Source organism: Phocoena phocoena, chromosome 8 (assembly GCF_963924675.1).
Source record: "Phocoena phocoena chromosome 8, mPhoPho1.1, whole genome shotgun sequence".
Lineage (NCBI taxonomy): Eukaryota > Metazoa > Chordata > Mammalia > Artiodactyla > Phocoenidae > Phocoena > Phocoena phocoena.
This window is the reverse complement of record NC_089226.1, coordinates 58,426,646-58,445,275: the sequence shown is the minus strand read 5'-3', so window position 1 is coordinate 58,445,275 and position 18,630 is coordinate 58,426,646. Positions and strand designations below refer to the sequence as shown.

The 18,630-nt window shown below is 49.2% G+C and overlaps 1 protein-coding gene across 1 annotated transcript; it reads left to right on the top strand.

Moving 5' to 3' along the window:
- Positions 1-3,296: 3,296 nt before the first annotated feature.
- On the top strand, positions 3,297-17,519 carry DNAJB13 (DnaJ heat shock protein family (Hsp40) member B13). The gene is made up of 8 exons (XM_065882071.1): positions 3,297-3,405; positions 8,427-8,530; positions 9,620-9,781; positions 13,005-13,162; positions 14,201-14,314; positions 15,419-15,532; positions 16,520-16,596; positions 17,191-17,519. Exons 1-8 carry the CDS (start codon positions 3,338-3,340, stop codon positions 17,342-17,344), a joined length of 951 nt encoding a protein of 316 aa, XP_065738143.1. The 5' UTR covers positions 3,297-3,337; the 3' UTR covers positions 17,345-17,519.
- Positions 17,520-18,630: the final 1,111 nt, after the last annotated feature.

The window sequence follows — 18,630 nt, the reverse complement described above, 5'->3', positions numbered from 1 at the left end:
GAGGAGTTAGAAGCTAAGTACTTAGAGAAGATACTCCTGGCCCAGGGATCGACCAGTGGAACAATAATCCAGATACAAACCCATGCATATATGTAACATTTGTATATAACACAGCAGTCATACAGATTTGTGGGGAAAAAATGGACTGTTGAATAAATGGTTCTGGGATAGTGGGATGTCTAAAAGAAAAACACAACACCTACCTGGCACCATAAACAGAAAAATAAGTTCTAGGTGGATTAAAGGTTTTAAAGTAAAATGGACTTTTGGAAGAATATGTAGATGAAGATCTTTATGACCTTGTATAGGGAATATTTCTTAAACTAGACACAAAAAGATAACCAAAAAGGAACAGATTAATAAATTTGACCCCATTTTAAAAAATGGTAAAAAGACAAGCTCCAAGATGGAAGGGGTTTGTATTTTATATTATCAACAAAGAAACATAAAGAGTCACAAATCAATTTGTAAAAAAAGAATAGCCCAATAGAAAAATGGACAAAAGATGTAAATAGGCATTTCACAATGAGGAAAAATAATTGCAAATAAAAATGAAAAGACCTCCACCAAGAAATGCAAATTAAAATCCACAGTGGGATGCTATTTCACACCTATATTGGCAACCATTTAAAAATTTGACAACAAGAATTGGTGAGAATGTGGATCAAAAAGGAACTCTCACACACCGCTATTTTGCCATTGTAAATTAGAATCACCACATCAGAAAACTGTCTGATATTACCTTGCGGAGTTGACACACATGCCCAAATGTTCAGGATCAGCATAGAATACGATACAACCTCTGTGAAGACAAGTCTCACACACACACACACACACACACACACACACACACATGCACAAACATACTGTTTGCATAAATGATACCATTTAAGAAACACAAGAGAATAATAAACAGGTAGGGAGGGGCACACAGGGGCAGCAGTCCTTCAATAACAAATGTTCTAATGCTGCTCTTTCTTGCATGTAAACTATTTCATAAGAAAAAAAAGAATGAGTAGGAGTTAGCTGGGCCAAGCAAGGGTTGGTGGTGGGTTTGGTGGGAAGGGTCTGGGTAGAGGTGGCAGCATAGGTGAATGGGAGAGAATGGTTAGCTGGGCATCTGCAAGTGCTGTAGTAAATTCTGACGAGCGGGTGAAGTGTGAGAAGTGAGAGCAGACAGGAGGGAGCAGATCACTGAGCACCTGTGTGCCAGGATAAACAGCTTGCATTAACTCTGGGCAGTGTTATGGAGCCCAAGCTCGCTCTGCTCACCACACGACAGGCCAATAAATGGGGAGACCAGTTGTTGGGGCAGGAATAACAACTTTAATTGGAAAGCCAGCAGACCGAGAAGATGGCAGACTAGTGTCTCAAAAAACCATCTTCCTCAGTACAAATTTGGGCTCCTTTTACACAGAGGAAGGGGAGAGTGGGGGCCCACTGCGATGCCTACCAATGGTTGAGTGGGACTGCTATTGGTCGCGCCTGCCCTGCCCTTATTACAAGTGGAGTGAGGTCTCGGCAGGGTAGAGACAAGGTGGCAGGACAGTGAGGAAGTCGTGGTGACCTTGCTGAAAGATGAAAGCCCAAGCAAGGCCATGGCTAGGAGGAGGATGAGCAGAGGAGGAGCTCGAGAGACGTCTAGGAGGTAAAATGGTCTGAGCTTGGTGACTGGGTGCAGGATGTGAGTGGAAACCACGCTGCTGCCCTCAAGGAGGTGGAGTGGAACTCCCCACTCTTTAAGGGTGGATTGTGAAATGACTTCCTTCGAAAGAGTACAATCCAGAAATGGGGAAATTAAAGTAACTTTACAGGGGAGAAATCTGACAAACACTACCTCAGCAGGTGATCAAGGTCAGCCTTGGCAGTGATAAGTCATGGTGATGGTACCTTTGACCTGGTGGCATGAGGATGACACTTTACCTCTGTGGTCTTCCTTCCAAAGCACCCCAACCCCAATCTAAATCATAAGAAAAACATCAAACAAATCCCAACTGAGAGACAGTCTACAAAATACCTGACCAGTACTCCTTAAACTGTCAAAGTCATCAAAAACATGGAAAGTTTGAGAAACAGCTGTAGCCAAGAGGAGCCTCAGGAGACATGACAACTAAGTTTATTTATATTTATTTATTTTTTTGGCCGCGCCATGCGGCATGTGGGGTCTTAGTTCCCTGACCAGGGATTGAACCCACACCCCCTGCTTTGGGAGTGTGGAGTCTTAACCACTGGACCGCCAGGGAAATCTCAACAACTAAGTTTAGTGTGATATCCTGGATCGGATCCTGGAAGAGGAAAAAACAAAACACAAAACAAAAAACGGCATTAGGGGCTTCCCTGGTGGCGCGGTGGTTAAGAATCTGCCTGCCAGTGCAGGGGACACAGGCTTGCAAGGGACACGGGTTCGAGCCCTGGTCCGGGAAGATCCCACATGCCGCAGAGCATCTAAGCCCATGAGCCACTACTACTGAGGCCTGCGTGCCATAACAACTGAAGCCCGCACACCTAGAGCCCATGCTGCACAACAAGAGAAGCCACCGCAATGAGAAGCCCGCACACCGCAGCGAAGGGTAGCTCCCCCTTGCTCGCTACAACTAGAGAAAGCCCACGTGCAGCAGCAAAGACCCAACACAGCCAAAAATAAGTAAATAAATTTATTTAAAAAACCAAAACAAACAAAAGGCATTGGGTAAAAACTAGGAAGTCTGAATGAAGGATGGAGTTATGTTATAAATGCTGTACCGATATTATTATCTGTGATAAACGTACCATACTCATGTAATGTGTTAATGATAGGGGAAACCTGGTGTGGGGCATATGAGAGCTCTACTATCTTCACACCTTTTCTGAAAATCTAAAATCTAAAATAAAGATTTATTTTTTAAAAATAGCCAAATCTATTTGTCTGAAAACTTAATTAAAACCAATTGCTACTCTCCTTAAAAACTGTTTTTTTAAAAAAATTTACTTATTATTTTTTCTGAATTTTATTATTTTTATACAGTAGGTTCTTATTAGTTATCTATTTTATGCATATTAGTGTGTATGTCAATCCCCATCTCCCAATTCATCCCACCACCACCACCCCGCCACTTTCCCCCCTTGGTGTCCATACGAAAAACTCTGTTTTCTGAGTTGAGTGATCCTTAGGCTCACAGAATCAGTCCTGGTTTTCTCAATCCCTCTTCTACGGGCACAACTGAGAAGGCGGTTTGTTTAGGCAGGAAGGATTACAACTCCCAGAGTGCCCCTGTGCGGTTGTCAGGAGCAACCACGGAATGCAGACTAACAGAGCCGCTGGAGTCAGGACTATCCACCGACTGACAACCAGCCAGCCATGGGCCAGGATTATTACTCTGTGCTCCAGATCACTCGCAATTCAGCAGATGCCCAGATCAAGAATGCGTGAGTGGGGGCAGGAGCGAGGCTTTTGGGTTGTGCTGGGACAGGCCTGCCCTCATCTCTTCCAAACTGAGCTTTCCTGCACAGCTTAGGGCAGGCAAGGTAGACCTTGTTCCTTTTCTTGCTTCTTGCACACCTACTTCCTGGCTTTGGGCTGAGTCAGGGTTCCCAATCCATCATTCTTTACTCTCTATGCCCTGTCTGCTCTCCTGGGTACCCTGGTTTTCCTAGCAATAAAATGGGAACAAAGGAGACTTTATGCTTAATATTATGGAGACCCAAAGTATTGTGAACAGGAGAGTGACCTGACCAGATGGATGTATTACATATTTTATTCTGGCTGTCCACGTGGGGTTTTGGCATTGAATAAATTACATCTCTGAATAGTTCCATCAAGTCTCGGGGACTTTGTGGTGTGTCTAAGACAGGAATCAGCACATTTTTCTGAAAATAAATTTTTTGACGAATATTTACTGAGCGCCTACTTACATGGGTTCAGTGCAGTCTCAGCAGCTACAGATATCGTGAATCAGACATGTACAGCTTAACTTTGTTGGTGGATGCAGATGTTGAATAAGTCACAGCAAGCTTGATGAATGTTACAAAAGGGGACATACAGGGCATGTGGAAGCTATCTTGGAAGGAGAGAGACCCCTTCAGGAGCTGTCATGATAAGGCAAAAGATGAGGCTTGAAGCAGGGCAGTGGGCTGGAGAGAGAAGAGAGAATGGACTTAGCTATAAATTGGATCATTGTAGGGTAAAGAAAAAAGGGAGGAATCTAGGACAATTTAATTAAGGTTGTATGATAATAGCTACACTTACTGAATTGTGCAGATGCTGTTCTGAGAACCTTCCATCATTATTTCACTTAATCCTCACAACAGCCCTGAGAGGTAGGTACCATTATTATCCCAAGGCTATGTGCCTACTAACCGGCAAAGCCAGTATTCAGACACCTTGCCTGCTCTAATTGCCTACCATGGGCCAAGTCCCATAGGGGATCTCAGTGGGGTAAGTGGAGAGAGTCTACAGTGTGGCTGGTGAAACAAGACACAAACTCGTTAATCAATTAGAGAACAATTCGGGACAGTGTGTGATGTCACCCACTGTTCATAGCATTTCATTGGCCAGTGAGACCTGTCTAGGGAAAGGTCACAAGGAGGGAGGGCAGTTGGAATGCAGAAAGATAAGCCCAACTTAAGCACTGGAAAGAGCCAGGTCTGAACCTAGGTTCTCCTATCTGCTAGCTGTGTGACCTGGGAAAATTGCTTAACCTTTCTGAGCCTCAGTTTTCCCATCTCTTAAAAAAAAAATGAAAAGTAAGAATTGTTTTGGTATTGAAATAGAATTATATGAGATAATGAGCATGAAAATGCCCAGCAATCATTTGCATCTGAAACCATGTCTTATAAAGAGTGATTAAAAGAACCATATATGTTCCATACAACAGTCCTTAACCTTTCTCCCCTGAAACAACTCTTTTTTTAAATTTTATTTATTCATTTATTTATTTTTGGCTGCGTTGGTTCTTCATTGCTGAACACGGGCTTTCTCTAGTTGTGGCGAGCGGGGGCTACTCTTCATTGCAGTACGCGGGCTTCTCATTGCCGTGGCTTCTCTTGTTGCAGAGCACGGGCTCTAGGCACGTGGACTTCAGTAGTTGTGGCATGCAGACTCACTAGTTTGGCTCCCGGGCTCTAGAGCGCAGGCTCAGTAGTTGTGGCGCATGGGCTTAGTTGCTCCACGGCATGTGGAATCTTCCTGGACCAGGACTACGAACCCATGTCCCCTGCGTTGGCAGGCGGATTCTTAACCACTGCGCCACCAGGGAAGTCCCCCTGAAACAACTCTTAAGGCATGAGTCACATGTTTGACACACTCTCCCATGGGAGTACCTAGATTTTTGACCCCTCCCCCCCAAAAAGGCTAAACTTACATAATGAAGACAAGCACCACGATGATTCATGATCGCCCATGATCGCCCAGCTATTAACTTCTTATTCATCCGAGGCTGCCACATCTGGGCTGTGACTTCGCCACTTTCTCTCCCACTCAGGAAAGCAGGTGAATGAGAGTGATGTTACTGCAGAGCTTAAAACCACTCAAGTTTATATGGAAAACTGAACTCTTCTCAAACCTCCTTACTTTTACTCACTGTTAGTTTTCCTGCAATTCTCACACCTGACTACAACCTTTGTAATTGAGAAGGGCTGGTTTAGAAGTCTCAGGGAGGGTGTGAAAATTGCCTTCAAGTCTGTCAAGGTAGACAGAGCAGATTCTGTCTGTAAGGCCCCCCAGGGCAGAGCCAGGACCAGGACCCTCGTGGATGGAGGCAGAGTCGCAGGACAGCAGACCCAGCTCAGTAAGAGAAAGCTTTGCCTAAAAGTCAGACTGGCCCCATAGTGAAATGGGCTGCCTTGTGGGACAGTGATTTCACAACATTTACTCACTGCACTTGGTGCTAGGCACTGAGGACACAGAGAACTGGACACGGCAACTGGAGGGACTCACAGGCTGGTAGGAGAGACAGATCCATCAAACAACTGAAGCACCATGTGCTAAGTATGAGGATCAAAGGCACTTGGGGATATGGGAAAGAGTATCTAATCTAGCCTGAAAACTGCAGTCAGGGAAGACATCCTGGAGGAGTTGACCCCTGAGTTGAATGTGGAAAGATGAATAAATATTTGCCAGGAGGAGGTGAAAGGAGCTGGAGAGGGGTGAGCATTCCAGGTAAAGGGAGGAGAATGTCAAAGCCATGAGCAGTGCGGAGTGTGGAGCTTGGAGCCTGGAGAGAAGGACAGGAGAGGTCGTGGGAGCAGGGAGGGAGAGCTGTGAGTGAGAAGGGCAGAGAGAGAAGCGGAAGTTGAATCTCAGAGACATTTGAATTTTATGCTGAAGACAAAGGGGGAACCAGTAAAGGGTTCAGGCAGGAGAGTGACTTGGTCAGGGAGCATTTTAAAAACATCAAATTAACAAAAGAGAGAGAGAGATCAAAGTGGTGGCAGCACACAGAATAGACTGGAGAGGGGGAAACTGGAAACAGGAAGACATGGTTCTGCTGTGGTTGTAGGGATGAAGAAGTAGCAAGAAAACATTATTTAGAAGGAAAAGCTGATGTGCCTTGGTGGACTGATGGAATGGGGGTGGAGGGGACGAAGGAGAACTTGGAGTGGAAGATATCAGCTTTTCCGCTTCAGGGTCTGGACCAATGGGGAAAAGTTTAGGGAATGAAAATGTGTGCACGTTTGGGTTCATTGAGGTTGTGGGGCCCGTGAGACACTGGAGAGGAGGTACCGAGTAGGCAGCTAGGTACAGACATCTGGAGCCAAGGGAGCGAACTGGTTTGAGATAGAGATTTGGGAATCATCAGCGTGTAGCTGGTGCTCAAAGCCGTCGGCCAGCTGAGCTTGTCCACGGAGTGTGTGTGGAGTGGAGTAAGAAGCACGGCGGAGCTCTGGGGTCACCGGCATGGAAGGTGGGACCACATGTGTACTGAGTGACTGAGGAGGCTGTGCGGATGCCCTCCTTTTGCTCCTGCAGACCCCTGCCCCACCTTTCTGCACCCTGCTCTCTGCTCTGGGAGACTGGCCCATATGAACTGCATCAGTAGACCTCCTGGCCCTCAGGCTTCCAGATGCATCCTGCAAAAGGAGCACAAGGCAGGAGATTGGGAGGGAGGAGAGTGGGGCAGGAGTATTTATTCCCACCTCCCTTCTTATGGGATCTCTTCAGGTTGGCTATGGCCCTGAATCAAAGATCATAGCTTTTACCAAGGCCCTGTCCACACACTCTCTCCTGTGGGATTTCAGTAACCTCTCCCTCCCCTCACTGCTACAGGCTCATGGGTGGTCAGGGCACCTCAGGACTCATAGCCTCAAGGGACTGTGCTGTCCCTTGTGGTTTCCTGCCCCACCTGTCACACCTTGGTGTGTGGTCCATTATTAAACTCTCCACAAATCTCCAGCTGGTGCCACGTCTTTCCTCCTGAGATGTAATGATACAGATCCCCAGATGCGCAGGTGTGGCATCACTGTGTGGTGGGATTGGGCAGACACATAAATGGGGGAAAGAGGGACTTCCCTGGTCATCCAGTGGTTAAGAATCCACCTTCCAATGCAAGGGATGCGGGTTCGATCCCTAGTCGGGGAACTAAGATCCCACATGCTGCGAGGCAATTAAGCCCATGTGCTGCAACTGCTGAGCCCGCGCACTCTGGAACCCGCACACCACAACTAGAGAGAAGCCTGAGCGCCGCAACAAAAGATCCTGCATGCCGCAGCGAAGATCCCACATGCCACAACTAAGACCTGCCTGACACAGGCAAATAAACAAATAAACAAATAAATAAATAAAAAAGAAATAGGGGAAAGAATGAGCACAGAGGGGCAGACAGCAAGACGACCTGATCTATGCTGAGTGCCTTTCTGTACCAGGCCCACTGACACCTTATTTTATCTAATCTTCCCAAGAAGCCTGTGTCAGTTCAGACACCAAGACAGAATTAGATGTGAAAGAAGTGTTTGAGGGAAACAACTGTGAGGATGAAGCGGGACTAGGAATGTGCCGGGGAGCCTTCACACCATAGTGCAGGTCTGATGCTTGTGAAAGGCAAGAGGGAAGGAAGGGCTGGGTAGGGAGGGCTGTGGCGTCATCCAGAGAAAATCTCAGCCAGGCTGATGGGGAGGCCTCAAGCAGAGGTTGGGCATTGGAGGAGGCCTGGGTCCTGTAGGGCTGGCCCAGCACTGATACCCCAACAAGCATAGGCATAGGTTGGGAGCAGCTTGGGGCCAGTGCAGCTTCAGCACAAACGGCCAGTGGGGCAGCTTCTGGGACTGTCAGTCAACCATGCTCCCGACACTTGGTTCTCTTCCAGGGGATCTGAGTGTTGTGCCTCCCTGGCCACCACAGCCCTGATTTATAGCTGGAACATCAAAGCTCTGAGAGACCACCAGGCAGCAGACAGCAGAGCCAGCTCTGAACCTTGGTCTGTGCCTCAGGATATTAACCCTCCTCGCTCTAGGTACCGGAAACTTGCCCTTAAGAACCACCCGTTGAGGTCCACTGAGCCATCCGCAGCGGAGGCATTCAGGCAAATAGCAGAGGCCTACGATGTGCTGAGCGACCGTGAGTGATTGCGACTGAACATGGAGGGCGGCTTCTCTGTCCCGCGTCTCTGTTAACATCATCCTCACGTCTCTGAGCGTTGGGCTTTCTGAGGGGGCCCAGCAGAGAGTAAGCATTCCTCTTCCCTGCCCAGAATCTAAACAAATTGAGAAAGAAAACATAATGAACTGCCTTTCTCAGTAGACACAAGCTAAGGTGGAGGACGTGGTGTGGAGAGCCCCCAGATTAGGCTGACGTGCTCCGCTAGTCTCAGCAGTGCAGGACCTGGGGCAGGGCCTCACCCCCCTCCCCGCCCCACATGCCCCACATGCCCCACATGCCCCATGCCCCACCCATCCCCTGCAGGACTGTAGAGTGAGATGCTTGCTGCCCAGGAAAGAAGGCTAAGGCTGAGGCAGACACACCCGGTTATTCCCTGATTACCAAGAAGCTAAATCTCCATCTCCTCAAGGACAGCATATGTACAAAGGGACAGAGAGGGGTCTGTGATTAGGAAATCTCTCTCCTATGGAAAACTGAAGCCTAGGGAAAGAGATCCCCCGCCCCTGCCCGAAGCAGTGCCCACATGGGTTCCCTAAGGGCTTGCCCTGGAGATTGTAATCATGGATACTGTGCAGAAGAATGGCCAGAAGATCACTAATGTTTCTCCAGCCCCGTTTTCAGGACTTTGGACTCTAAGATTTCAAAGCTCTAGAATTTGGAAGCTCTAGAATTCTTACATCCTACAATCTCAAGGCTCTAGGATTCTATTTACCCCACAAAAGACAGTAGCTGTGATGACTGAGTTAAGCCAAACCCCAGGATGATAGCCCGACCCTCAGTCTCTCACTGTCTTCTCCAATCCCCACCCCTCCCCCAGCAAGTTTCAGTCTTTGTCATCTCTCCTCTGGGCTATGGGGTCATACCTAGGTCCACCCAAGATGAAATGAAATCCCTAACTTCTAGAGTCGGCCAGACAGCAGGCACCTTAGAAATAAGGCTCTTTTTGTCCTGCCCCTTCCTCTCTGCCCCATATCCTTCTGCTTCCCAGCCCTCCAGCTCTCTTAGCCCCTATGCTGGATCCCTTCTCAAGGTGACACATATCCACAGCTGTGAAAAGAGGCATCTATGACAAGTTCGGAGAGGAAGGCCTGAAGGGCGGAATTCCTGTGGAGTTTGGATCGCAGACCCCGTGGACAACTGGTTACGTCTTCCACGGCAACCCGGAAAAGGTTTTCCATGAGTTCTTCGGGGGAGATAACCCCTTTAATGGTAAGAGGTCCTGCCTGCCCCTTTGCCTTACTGGGAAGGACATAGCTATAGAAGATGCTTTTCTCTGAGTAGTTTTGTTTACTTTAAGAAATATATATAGTCCATGGTAAAAAAAAAATTATTGTAAAAGAAATTCCAGTCCTCCATTCCTTCCCCAGAAGCAGCCACTCACTCACTGTTAACAGTGTTTGTATCCTTCTAGAAATATTCTGTGGATTTATGAGCTTATATTTATTTTTACATAGCCTTTTATTTTGTGAAGGAAATGGGACCACATTATATACACTGATTTTTTTTCACTTATATCTTGGAGATTATCTTATTATACATTATATTATAAACAGATCTACTTTATTCCTTTTAATGGCTGCATAAGATTTCAACGTACAGGTGTGTGTTAGTGAGATGAATACAGGGATGGATGTGTGAATGATCCCAGGTTTGAGGCAAACTGACAAAGAGTTGATTTCCAAGGCTCCGAATCATCATGCAAGGACAGTTTACCTTCAGACCTGTCTTCCTTCCTGGCTCCAGTTAAGCAACTCACAGAGTCTAGATTTTCATTGCCTGGCTGCCCCAGCCCCTTTTCCCTGGCTATACTACAGCTTGTCTGCATTTCAAAGCTTACCTCTTCCTCTTCTCCACATTGATATGTTAAGTGGGCTACAGCCTGCTCAGAGGCCCCTCCTACTGTGCATTGCCTTCTCCTGTCTGCCAGAGGAAGCTGAGTTTATAAACTCCAGGTGAAACTGGAAAAGCAAGGGACTTGAGTCAGAGGGCCTGTTTCAAATCCATATGCACCACCGCTTATGAGCCGTGTGATCCTGGACAAATCTCTTCACCTCTCTGAAACCTCAGCTTCCTCATTGTTAAACAGCCAGTTCCTCACAGGTCATTATCAAATGAGATGATCTTTATGAAAATGGGCTTTGGAGTCAGAAAAATGCCATACAATGGGCCTCTCTCTCCCAGGGACAGGTGCATGGAGAAGAAGCTGTTCAGGGGAGCGAAACCAGAGCTTACAGGGGTATTGCTCATTAGGGAAGGTCAAATTCATGGTATGGGGGTCCCTCAGGCAGTGCCCAGGAGTTATACTGCTGTAGTGCTTCACCCTAGGGGTTCGTGTGTCCCATCTCCCTGCAGAATTGAGGGGCTTGGCTTCCTGTGACCTGGCTTTTGGGGTGTCTGAGACCTGGCACACCATAGGTGCTGGGAGAACAAATGAATTCAACCATGCAAGAGGGGACCCGGTAATTCACAGGCCTCTTGATGACCCATCACATCTTTTTTTTTTTGAATTTTATTTTATTTTTTATACAGCGTTCTTATTAGTTATCTGTTTTATACATATTATTGTATATATGTCAATCCCAATCTCCCAATTCATCACACCACCACCACCCACCACTTTCCCCCCTTGGTGTCTATACGTTTGTTCTCTACATCTGTGTTATGACTCATCACATCTTAAGGGGACAGAGTGTGACACCACCTTGCCCTCCCTAGCCTAAGGTCAATCTAGCCTGCAAAGTTCTTTCTGTGACACTAACCAGGAGGGGCAGAGTACAGGAAATCTTAATTATGATAGTGACGCCTGCAGTTTACAAAGGGCTTCATTAAGCTTAGTGGTTAAGGGCACAGGTTCTGTAGTCAAATCCTCCTGGGTTCACATCCCAACTCTACTACCACTAGCTGTGGCACTGTGAGCATTTTGTTTGACCTCTCTGGGCCAATAAGATAATATCGCAAAGAGTTGAGAACAGCACCTGACACGTAGTAAGCTCTCAGCAAGTTTTGTTTTTAGTTATTTTTTTTAAAGATATTTTTGATGTGGACCATTTTTAAAGTCTTTATTGAATTTGTTACAATATTGCTTCTGTTTTATGTTTTGGTTTTTTTGGTTGCGAGGCACGTGGGATCTTAGCTCCCCGACCAGAGATCGAACTGGCACCCCCTGCATTGCAAGGCAAAGTCTTAGCCACTGAACCACCAGGGAGGTCCCTCTGAGCTAGTTTTAGTTCATCATCATCTTGTTATCTGATCCTAATGGTGGAAGGCAGGTCAAGCATGTTACCCCATCCCACAGACTGAGAAACTGAAGCCCGGACGATTGCAGTGCACCTCAAGGGCAGGGGCTCTTTGCACTAGGATGGAAGGTGGGGCAGCAAGAGGGGTTATGGGTGTAGAGCTGGGAAGGGCCAGAAGAAGTTGAGGAAAGAGGAGTTTGGAAACATGTTGGTGACATCTCTAATTTGTTAGGGATTAACCCTGTCTCTCCCCATCTCAGCTGCTGACTTCATAGAAATTTGAGCCTGGGGTCTCTAGTGGTCTTGGGCTGGGCTGAACAGGGAGGACAATGGAGCCTGGGGAAGGGTAGGGAGGACTGGCATGCTGTGACGCTCCACAAAAGCTAACAGCACATCATTTCTGGCACTACCAGCCACTGCCACCAGAGGACACTCCTGTCTCCTCTGAGGCAGCCTGAGTTGAGGAGCACTTCCCCAGAGGTAGGGGTGGGGTGGGGGAGGGAGGTAGGGAAGTGTGGGTGAAGGGAGTCCAAAGTGGGGGATGAAGCAGTAGTAGAGGGCATCAAGAGATGGTAATCCTTGGATCTACAGTTGAGGATGTTACTGAGTCCAAGCTTCTACTGCTCGCTGCAGGACAGGCCAATAAATTGAGAGATGAGTTGTTGGGGGCAAGGAATAGCGACTATATTTGAAAAGGCAGCAAACCAAGAAGATGTGGACTCATGTCCCAAAGAACCATCTTGCCTGAGTTAGAATTCAGGCTTCCTTTATACCAAAAGGGGAGGGGGTAAAGTCACGTTTCCTAGCTCCCGTCAGCCTCGGGAGGGGAGGTGTTAATTTCCTCCTCCCTGCAGTCATTCACAGGTGAGCCTGGTCAGGATGTTTTCTGTGAGCTAAACAAGGGTATTTTAGCTTATTGCTCATTACCTGGGAGGTAGGGTTCCCAGAGATGGGCCATTACGTATAATTTAAGCTTATAGGTAACATCTGTTTAGTGATTAACTTGTAATAGAATACAAAGGTTCTTCCCTATTACAAGGGCAGCTCGTTGGCCCCGCCAAACAGTCTGAGTCTGCGAGGTGGGAATGGGAGTCTGGGTATTACACTTGGGGACTGAAGAGGTGAGGGGATTGGCTATGAATCCGAGTTTCTGGACACAATTTCTCCTACTCCTCGCCTCTCCCCACCTCCTGCAGAGTTTTTTGATGCAGAAGGAAATGAGGTGGACTTGAATTTTGGGGGACTCCGGGGCCGAGGGGTGAAGAAACAGGACCCCCCAATCGAACGAGACCTCTACCTATCCCTGGAGGACTTATTCTTTGGCTGCACCAAGAAAATTAAGATCTCTCGAAGGGTGAGTACTTGGGAGCCACCTTCTATCCCCTCCAACCCTACTGGTTACCTCCTCCCTGACCCTAACTGGAGACCTCAGGTATGGTCTCTCACAGAATCATGGAATCTTAGATTTGGAGATGGTAGAATTCTAAAATCTGAAGTTTGGAAGGGACAATTGAGGGTATTAGCCTGGTTCTTTCCTGGTGCAGGAATCCCCTCTGTGTGCTTCTAACTGGGACAAGCTCTTTCCGTTCTTCTCAGTTCAGCCCCATCCCTGAGGGAAGAGGGAGGGCTGTGGGTGGGAGGAGTCTCCTGTGAATTCTGCTCTCTGGACAATACCAGACCATACCCTCTGGGTTTCATCTGGGTGTCTGCCTCATGAGTAAGAAGGAGCTGTGTGGGCATGGGGGGTGGGCTGGGGGACAGTTCCCAAGGGGACTGGTTGAAGAAGACCCTCAGTGCCCCAGGGTCCAGACCCTGCATTGGCCCTGTCCCATGGTCTAGCCCTGTGCTAGGCACATGAGCAAGGCCACCTCACACCTTTGCCCAACAGAGGAGATGCCAGCTGTAGCCATGCTTTCCACAGATGGCACCCATCTGGGTACGTGATTGGAGAATAGATGGATGACATAACAGAGGAATGCTTTGGGTGAGGCTGAGATATGTTGCCCTCTGTGGTCTTTCTCCCTTCGGGATTAAAAGACCTGCTAGAGGCTCAGGGCCAAAGCCTCTGGGGTGGGAGAGGAAGTGAGTGCGTGTTCACCGTGTCTGTTAGAAGCCAGGGCCTTGTAATTTCTAGGGCTGGAGTTGTGGCCTTGATCGACTCATGGTGACTGCTTGGCACCTCAGGCCCTAACCCCATGACATGCCCTGCCATCCTGGAATCATAAGCTCTTGGTTCCAGTGGAATAGGGTGGGAGTGGGGATGGCTCAGGGCAAGTTCTCCCCATTGCTAGAGAACTGAGCTGAGCACAGCTCCCATGGAGCATCCCTCACGTGTGTAAAGGCCAGCTGGGAAATCCTGAGCAAATCTCCCTCCCCTGTCATCTCACTACAGGTGCTGAATGAGGATGGGTACTTCTCTACCATCAAGGACAAGATCCTCACAATTGACGTGAAGCCTGGTTGGAGGCAGGGCACACGTATCACCTTCGAGAAGGAAGGGGACCAGGTGAGAAGAAGGGAAGCTGCCTAGGGACAGTCACATGGGTTCATTCGGTGGAGAGACTGAGGGGGAAGGAGGCAATGCTTTTTCTTGCCCCTATGAGCCCTGGTCTGGAAGGGAGACCGGTCTGCAGCGTGGGTGAGCTGATCCCTAATGTCCCTTCCGAGGGACAAAGCCTTGCACAATGCCTCGGGGATTGGGTAGCCCAGGGTTTCTCCCCATTTTGCAGAGTGAGAAACTGAGGCCTAGAGAGGGAAGGGACTTTCCCTGGGCAAGAGCACTGGAGCTGAAAGGAGAATCCAGTCCTAACATCAGTGTTCTTCCTGATTTTCTTTAGTGTTTCTCTGAGTAAAGCCCAACTATAGGAGCTACACAGAAACCATTTATTTATAATAATTTTAAATTAAATACTTACTTAAATAAAAATGTAAAATTATTGTCCAAGGCATGCTGAATCCTCAAGTCCTGAGAAGAGGCAGGATGACGGTGTCTTTAGAGCCAGAGAAATGAATTCCTCTGCCTGTACTTCTTGCCCCCTTTCTCACTTATGAAACACCTACTTTTGAAAACCCCACTTCAAGACCCAGCTCCAGTGCTCTGGGCATCCTTCCCTGACCTCCCCTCTGGGTCAGCGCCTCTCTGAGCTCCCGCCTCTGTGTTCCCTTTATCACATTCTTGAGCCTGCTGAGGATTCACTGTGTGCCTATTTCCTCCACCAGACTGGAAGCCCTTGGTGGGGGTGGGGGGGTGGCCAGTCTGATCCCTTTGTCCCCAGTGCCCAGAAGAGACCCAGCAGAGTTCTGGAACTTAATGAAGCTTGGCAGGATAGACTTGCAGGCAGTTCTCTGTACCCAGGACAGTGTTCTGCCCTCCAGCTGCGTGCATCTACTTGGGCTGCTCAGTAGAGGATAGTAATGTGGGTAGAGCAGGATTCTTTGCGGTAGGCTTCTCAGAGGAGGGGCTATGAAGCCAGACTGGAAAGGCCCTTCCAGAAAACCTGGTCTAATCTCCTCATTGTTCAGGGGAAGACATGGGGACAATAGAGGCAGAAACTTGGCCAAAGTCACACAGCCAATTAGGCCTTGTCATCCCTTGGCTCACCCTGCCCAGGGTCCCAACATCATCCCAGCCGATATCATCTTCATCGTAAAGGAGAAGCTACACCCTCACTTCCGCAGGGAGAACGACAACCTCTTTTTTGTGAACTCCATCCCCTTGGGCAAGGTGAGTGGGCAAAGTGGAGGAACAAGGGGTGGGCAGATCAGAGCAAGGCCCCCGCACCCCTGGGAGGCCCCGAGGCAAGCAGGCTTCACTCCCCTCTCCCCCTGGTGCATGGCACAGGCCTTCAGAACGTGGTAAGTGCCACACAAAACCTTTGTGGCTGTCTTCACTCCTGTGTGTGAGTGGCCCCTCTGTGCCTTCACAACCCAAGCAAGAAATTGGGCACCGGCCTAGACTTTGCCGCCCCTCCTCGACCCCACCTGCGGTCATGCACTAAGTCCTGTTAATTCCACCTCCAAATCTCTTTCCACTTGGTCCACTTCTGTTCAGCCCCACTGTCCAGGTCTGTACACCTGGGTGTATGCAGCAGCCCTCTCAGTGGCCTTCCTGCCTTTCTTTTCATCTCCTTCAGGCACTTCCCCACCAGGGTCTTTCCACAAAGTCATCTGACCCTGCCACACTCCTGTCTAAACATCTTTGCATGGCATTCAAGGCCCTCTGCTGTCTGGCCCCTGCTGATCTCATCCCCTGCACTCCAGCCACTGCCACTTAGAGTCCCTGCCCACTGGGTGCATTCTTTTTCACACCCTCATTCTCTTGCTTATGCTGGGCCCTCTGCCTGGAGTGCTGTCTGCCCACCTTGTCTAACTGGCAGGCTCCTCCTCACCCTTTAAGGCCCTCATCAGCTGCTACCACCACTATGGAGCCCTCCTGCCCCAGCCCAGAATGGTTCAGTGGACCCGCCACCTTGGCTCCCACCGACCCCTTTACTTCCCTCTGTCATAACATGTATCAACATCACTCTTATCTCCCAGACTGTGAACTCCTTGAGGGCAGGTGGTAGCCCGGCTCACTCACCTATTAGTCCTTGAACATCCTTCTGTCTCCAGTGTGTAGGGCCTGGCACTGAATAGTCTCATAAAGTGCCTTCTAAAGAGAATGGACATGGGGACCTCCCCCACTCCCACCTTTGGCCTTAATGTCCCCTAGGCTCTGACCTGCTGCACCGTGGAGGTGAAGACCCTAGATGACCGTCTGCTCAACATCCCCATCAATGACATCGTCCAGTGAGTCCATCTGCTTGGGCCCCAATACGCAGAAGGGCTGCCTGGTCCTTAGAGGGTGTGTTGGACAGGCTGGCCTGGTATAGTTGTTCAGGTTGTACCCAGCACAAAGGGGTGAGAGAGACTGAAATCCAGCCCCCTCTGTGGCCAAGCCGCGGGCCGCATTCACTTGGCAAATGAAGTGCCTTTTTCTAACGTGCATGAAGCCATTGTGGAGGCCAGAGGCCCCCTGTGTTGGGAAATCCTTGTTGTCTTCATCCTCTAGAAGTTCTAGAGTTCTGAGTTGTATCTCCTAAGCCCTTTTCCAAGCAAGCCCCTCTGCATGGGAAGCCCAGCAGCCCAGCACTCCCCCACCCCAACCCAGGGTCTGCTGCTTGTCCTGTTTCCCATCTAAAATGGGATTCCTGGAATCCACCATCAGAGCCTCAGTGTAAACAGTTTTCAGGGAGCAAGTTGTCTGGAACAAGCCAGTCTCCTCTCCCCTCCCACTGGTTCTAGAAGCTGCTGACTGCCCCACGCCTGAGGTTTTCTGGGCAGGGGCGGGTGTGCTGCTCTGGGGTGCCCTCCGAGCCCCCTTCTTTCATCTTCCCGTCTCAGCCCCAGGTACTTCAAGAAGGTGCCAGGTGAGGGGATGCCGTTGCCAGAGGACCCCACCAAGAAGGGGGACCTCTTCATTTTCTTTGACATCCAGTTCCCCACCTGCCTCACACCCCAGAAGAAGCAGATGCTGCGCCAGGCATTGCTGACATAACTCTGGTGGGCTGGGGACTGGAGCAGGGGGAAGAGAAGGCTAGCTGGGCCTGACCCCACCCCTACCCCCAGCACGGGGTGTGCACGGGAGCCAGCCCACTGCACAGGCATAATGTGAGGACCGGATGGCATGGGATTTTAAACTGATACAATAAAGTGTTATTTCCTATCCTCCAGCTACACCCAAGAGTGTGTGTGTTGGAGGGAGAAGAGCTTCATACAGCCGTTCTTGTGGAGCAGAGGGAAGGGCAGGGCTCAAGAAGCTGAGGACCTGGGACCCTGTCCTGGCTGTGTGAGCCTGGCCAGGTCCCTGAGGGTTCAGAGCCTCTGTGCTCCCACCTTGATAGCGTGGGGCAAGCTGCATCGTCTCTGAGGGTCCCCAGCTCTATTTCTCATGACACATGATCTTTGGAAGGGCAGTCCCTAGTGTGATATAGTCACATTGTACTCAGGAAAGCAAAGCACAAAGCAGGTCACACAGGGCTCAGTGGCAAAGCTGTCATCAGAATCTTGAAGGCCACTTCTCACAGCCTCACTCTGCTTCGATTAGAGGCAGCACGAGGGACACAAGTGCTAGAAATGGCTTTGGTTTCTGCCTGGCCTGGGCTGCCTCTAGGCAGGTCTTAGAACTGGGCTCTGCTCCCAGTCCTGCCGCTCACCCTTTGGATGTTACTCTCCATCTTGTTAGTGAAGCAGAACCCATAACCCTTCTCAGGCAGCTCACTGGTGTGAAAGTGCTTAGTGAACTCACTGCTTAGATTATCAGGGTTACAGCATTGCTACCAGTGTGGCCTGGGGGAGTGCCTGCCTCCAAGCCCAGCTGGGCCTTTGCAGACCACACCTGCTTCCCCAGCCTGCCTTCCATCGACAGTGCAGCATGCACTTCTTCTGTGCCAGGGGAGGTGCCCTTCACTTGAGTCTGGACTTGGGCTAGGAGAGATCCAAGCTTATGACAGAGAGGGTGGCCACCTTTGTGAAGTGACTTAAGAGGTGCCAGAGGGACTTCCCTGGTGGTCCACTGGTTAGGATTCCGCGCTTTCCCTGCTGAGGGCCCGGGTTCAATCTCTGGTCAGGGAACTAAGATCCTGCAAGCTGCGCGGAACAGCCCTCAAAAGAAAAAAAAAAGAGGTGCCAGAAAAGGGCCCCATAATATTCATATTGCTTGGATTCCACCATTCAAAGCATCATATTAGCTTAAGGTCTTTTTTCTTAAATGGGGGCTCAGTAGCACCAGTCAGCCACTTTTAAACCATCAGGGAGAAAGCAGCAGACCTTGAGACAGAGTCT

What these genes read in the sequence shown, in the direction of transcription:
- DNAJB13 (XM_065882071.1), top strand. Translation starts at nt 3,338, where the DNA reads ATGGGCCAGGATTATTACTCTGTGCTCCAGATCACTCGCAATTCAGCA. An exon ending in AAATTAAGATCTCTCGAAGG is followed by an intron (nt 13,163 to 14,200) that starts GTGAGTACTTGG and finishes ATCTCACTACAG; the next exon opens with GTGCTGAATGAGGATGGGTA. An exon ending in CCCATCAATGACATCGTCCA is followed by an intron (nt 16,597 to 17,190) that starts GTGAGTCCATCT and finishes TTCCCGTCTCAG; the next exon opens with CCCCAGGTACTTCAAGAAGG.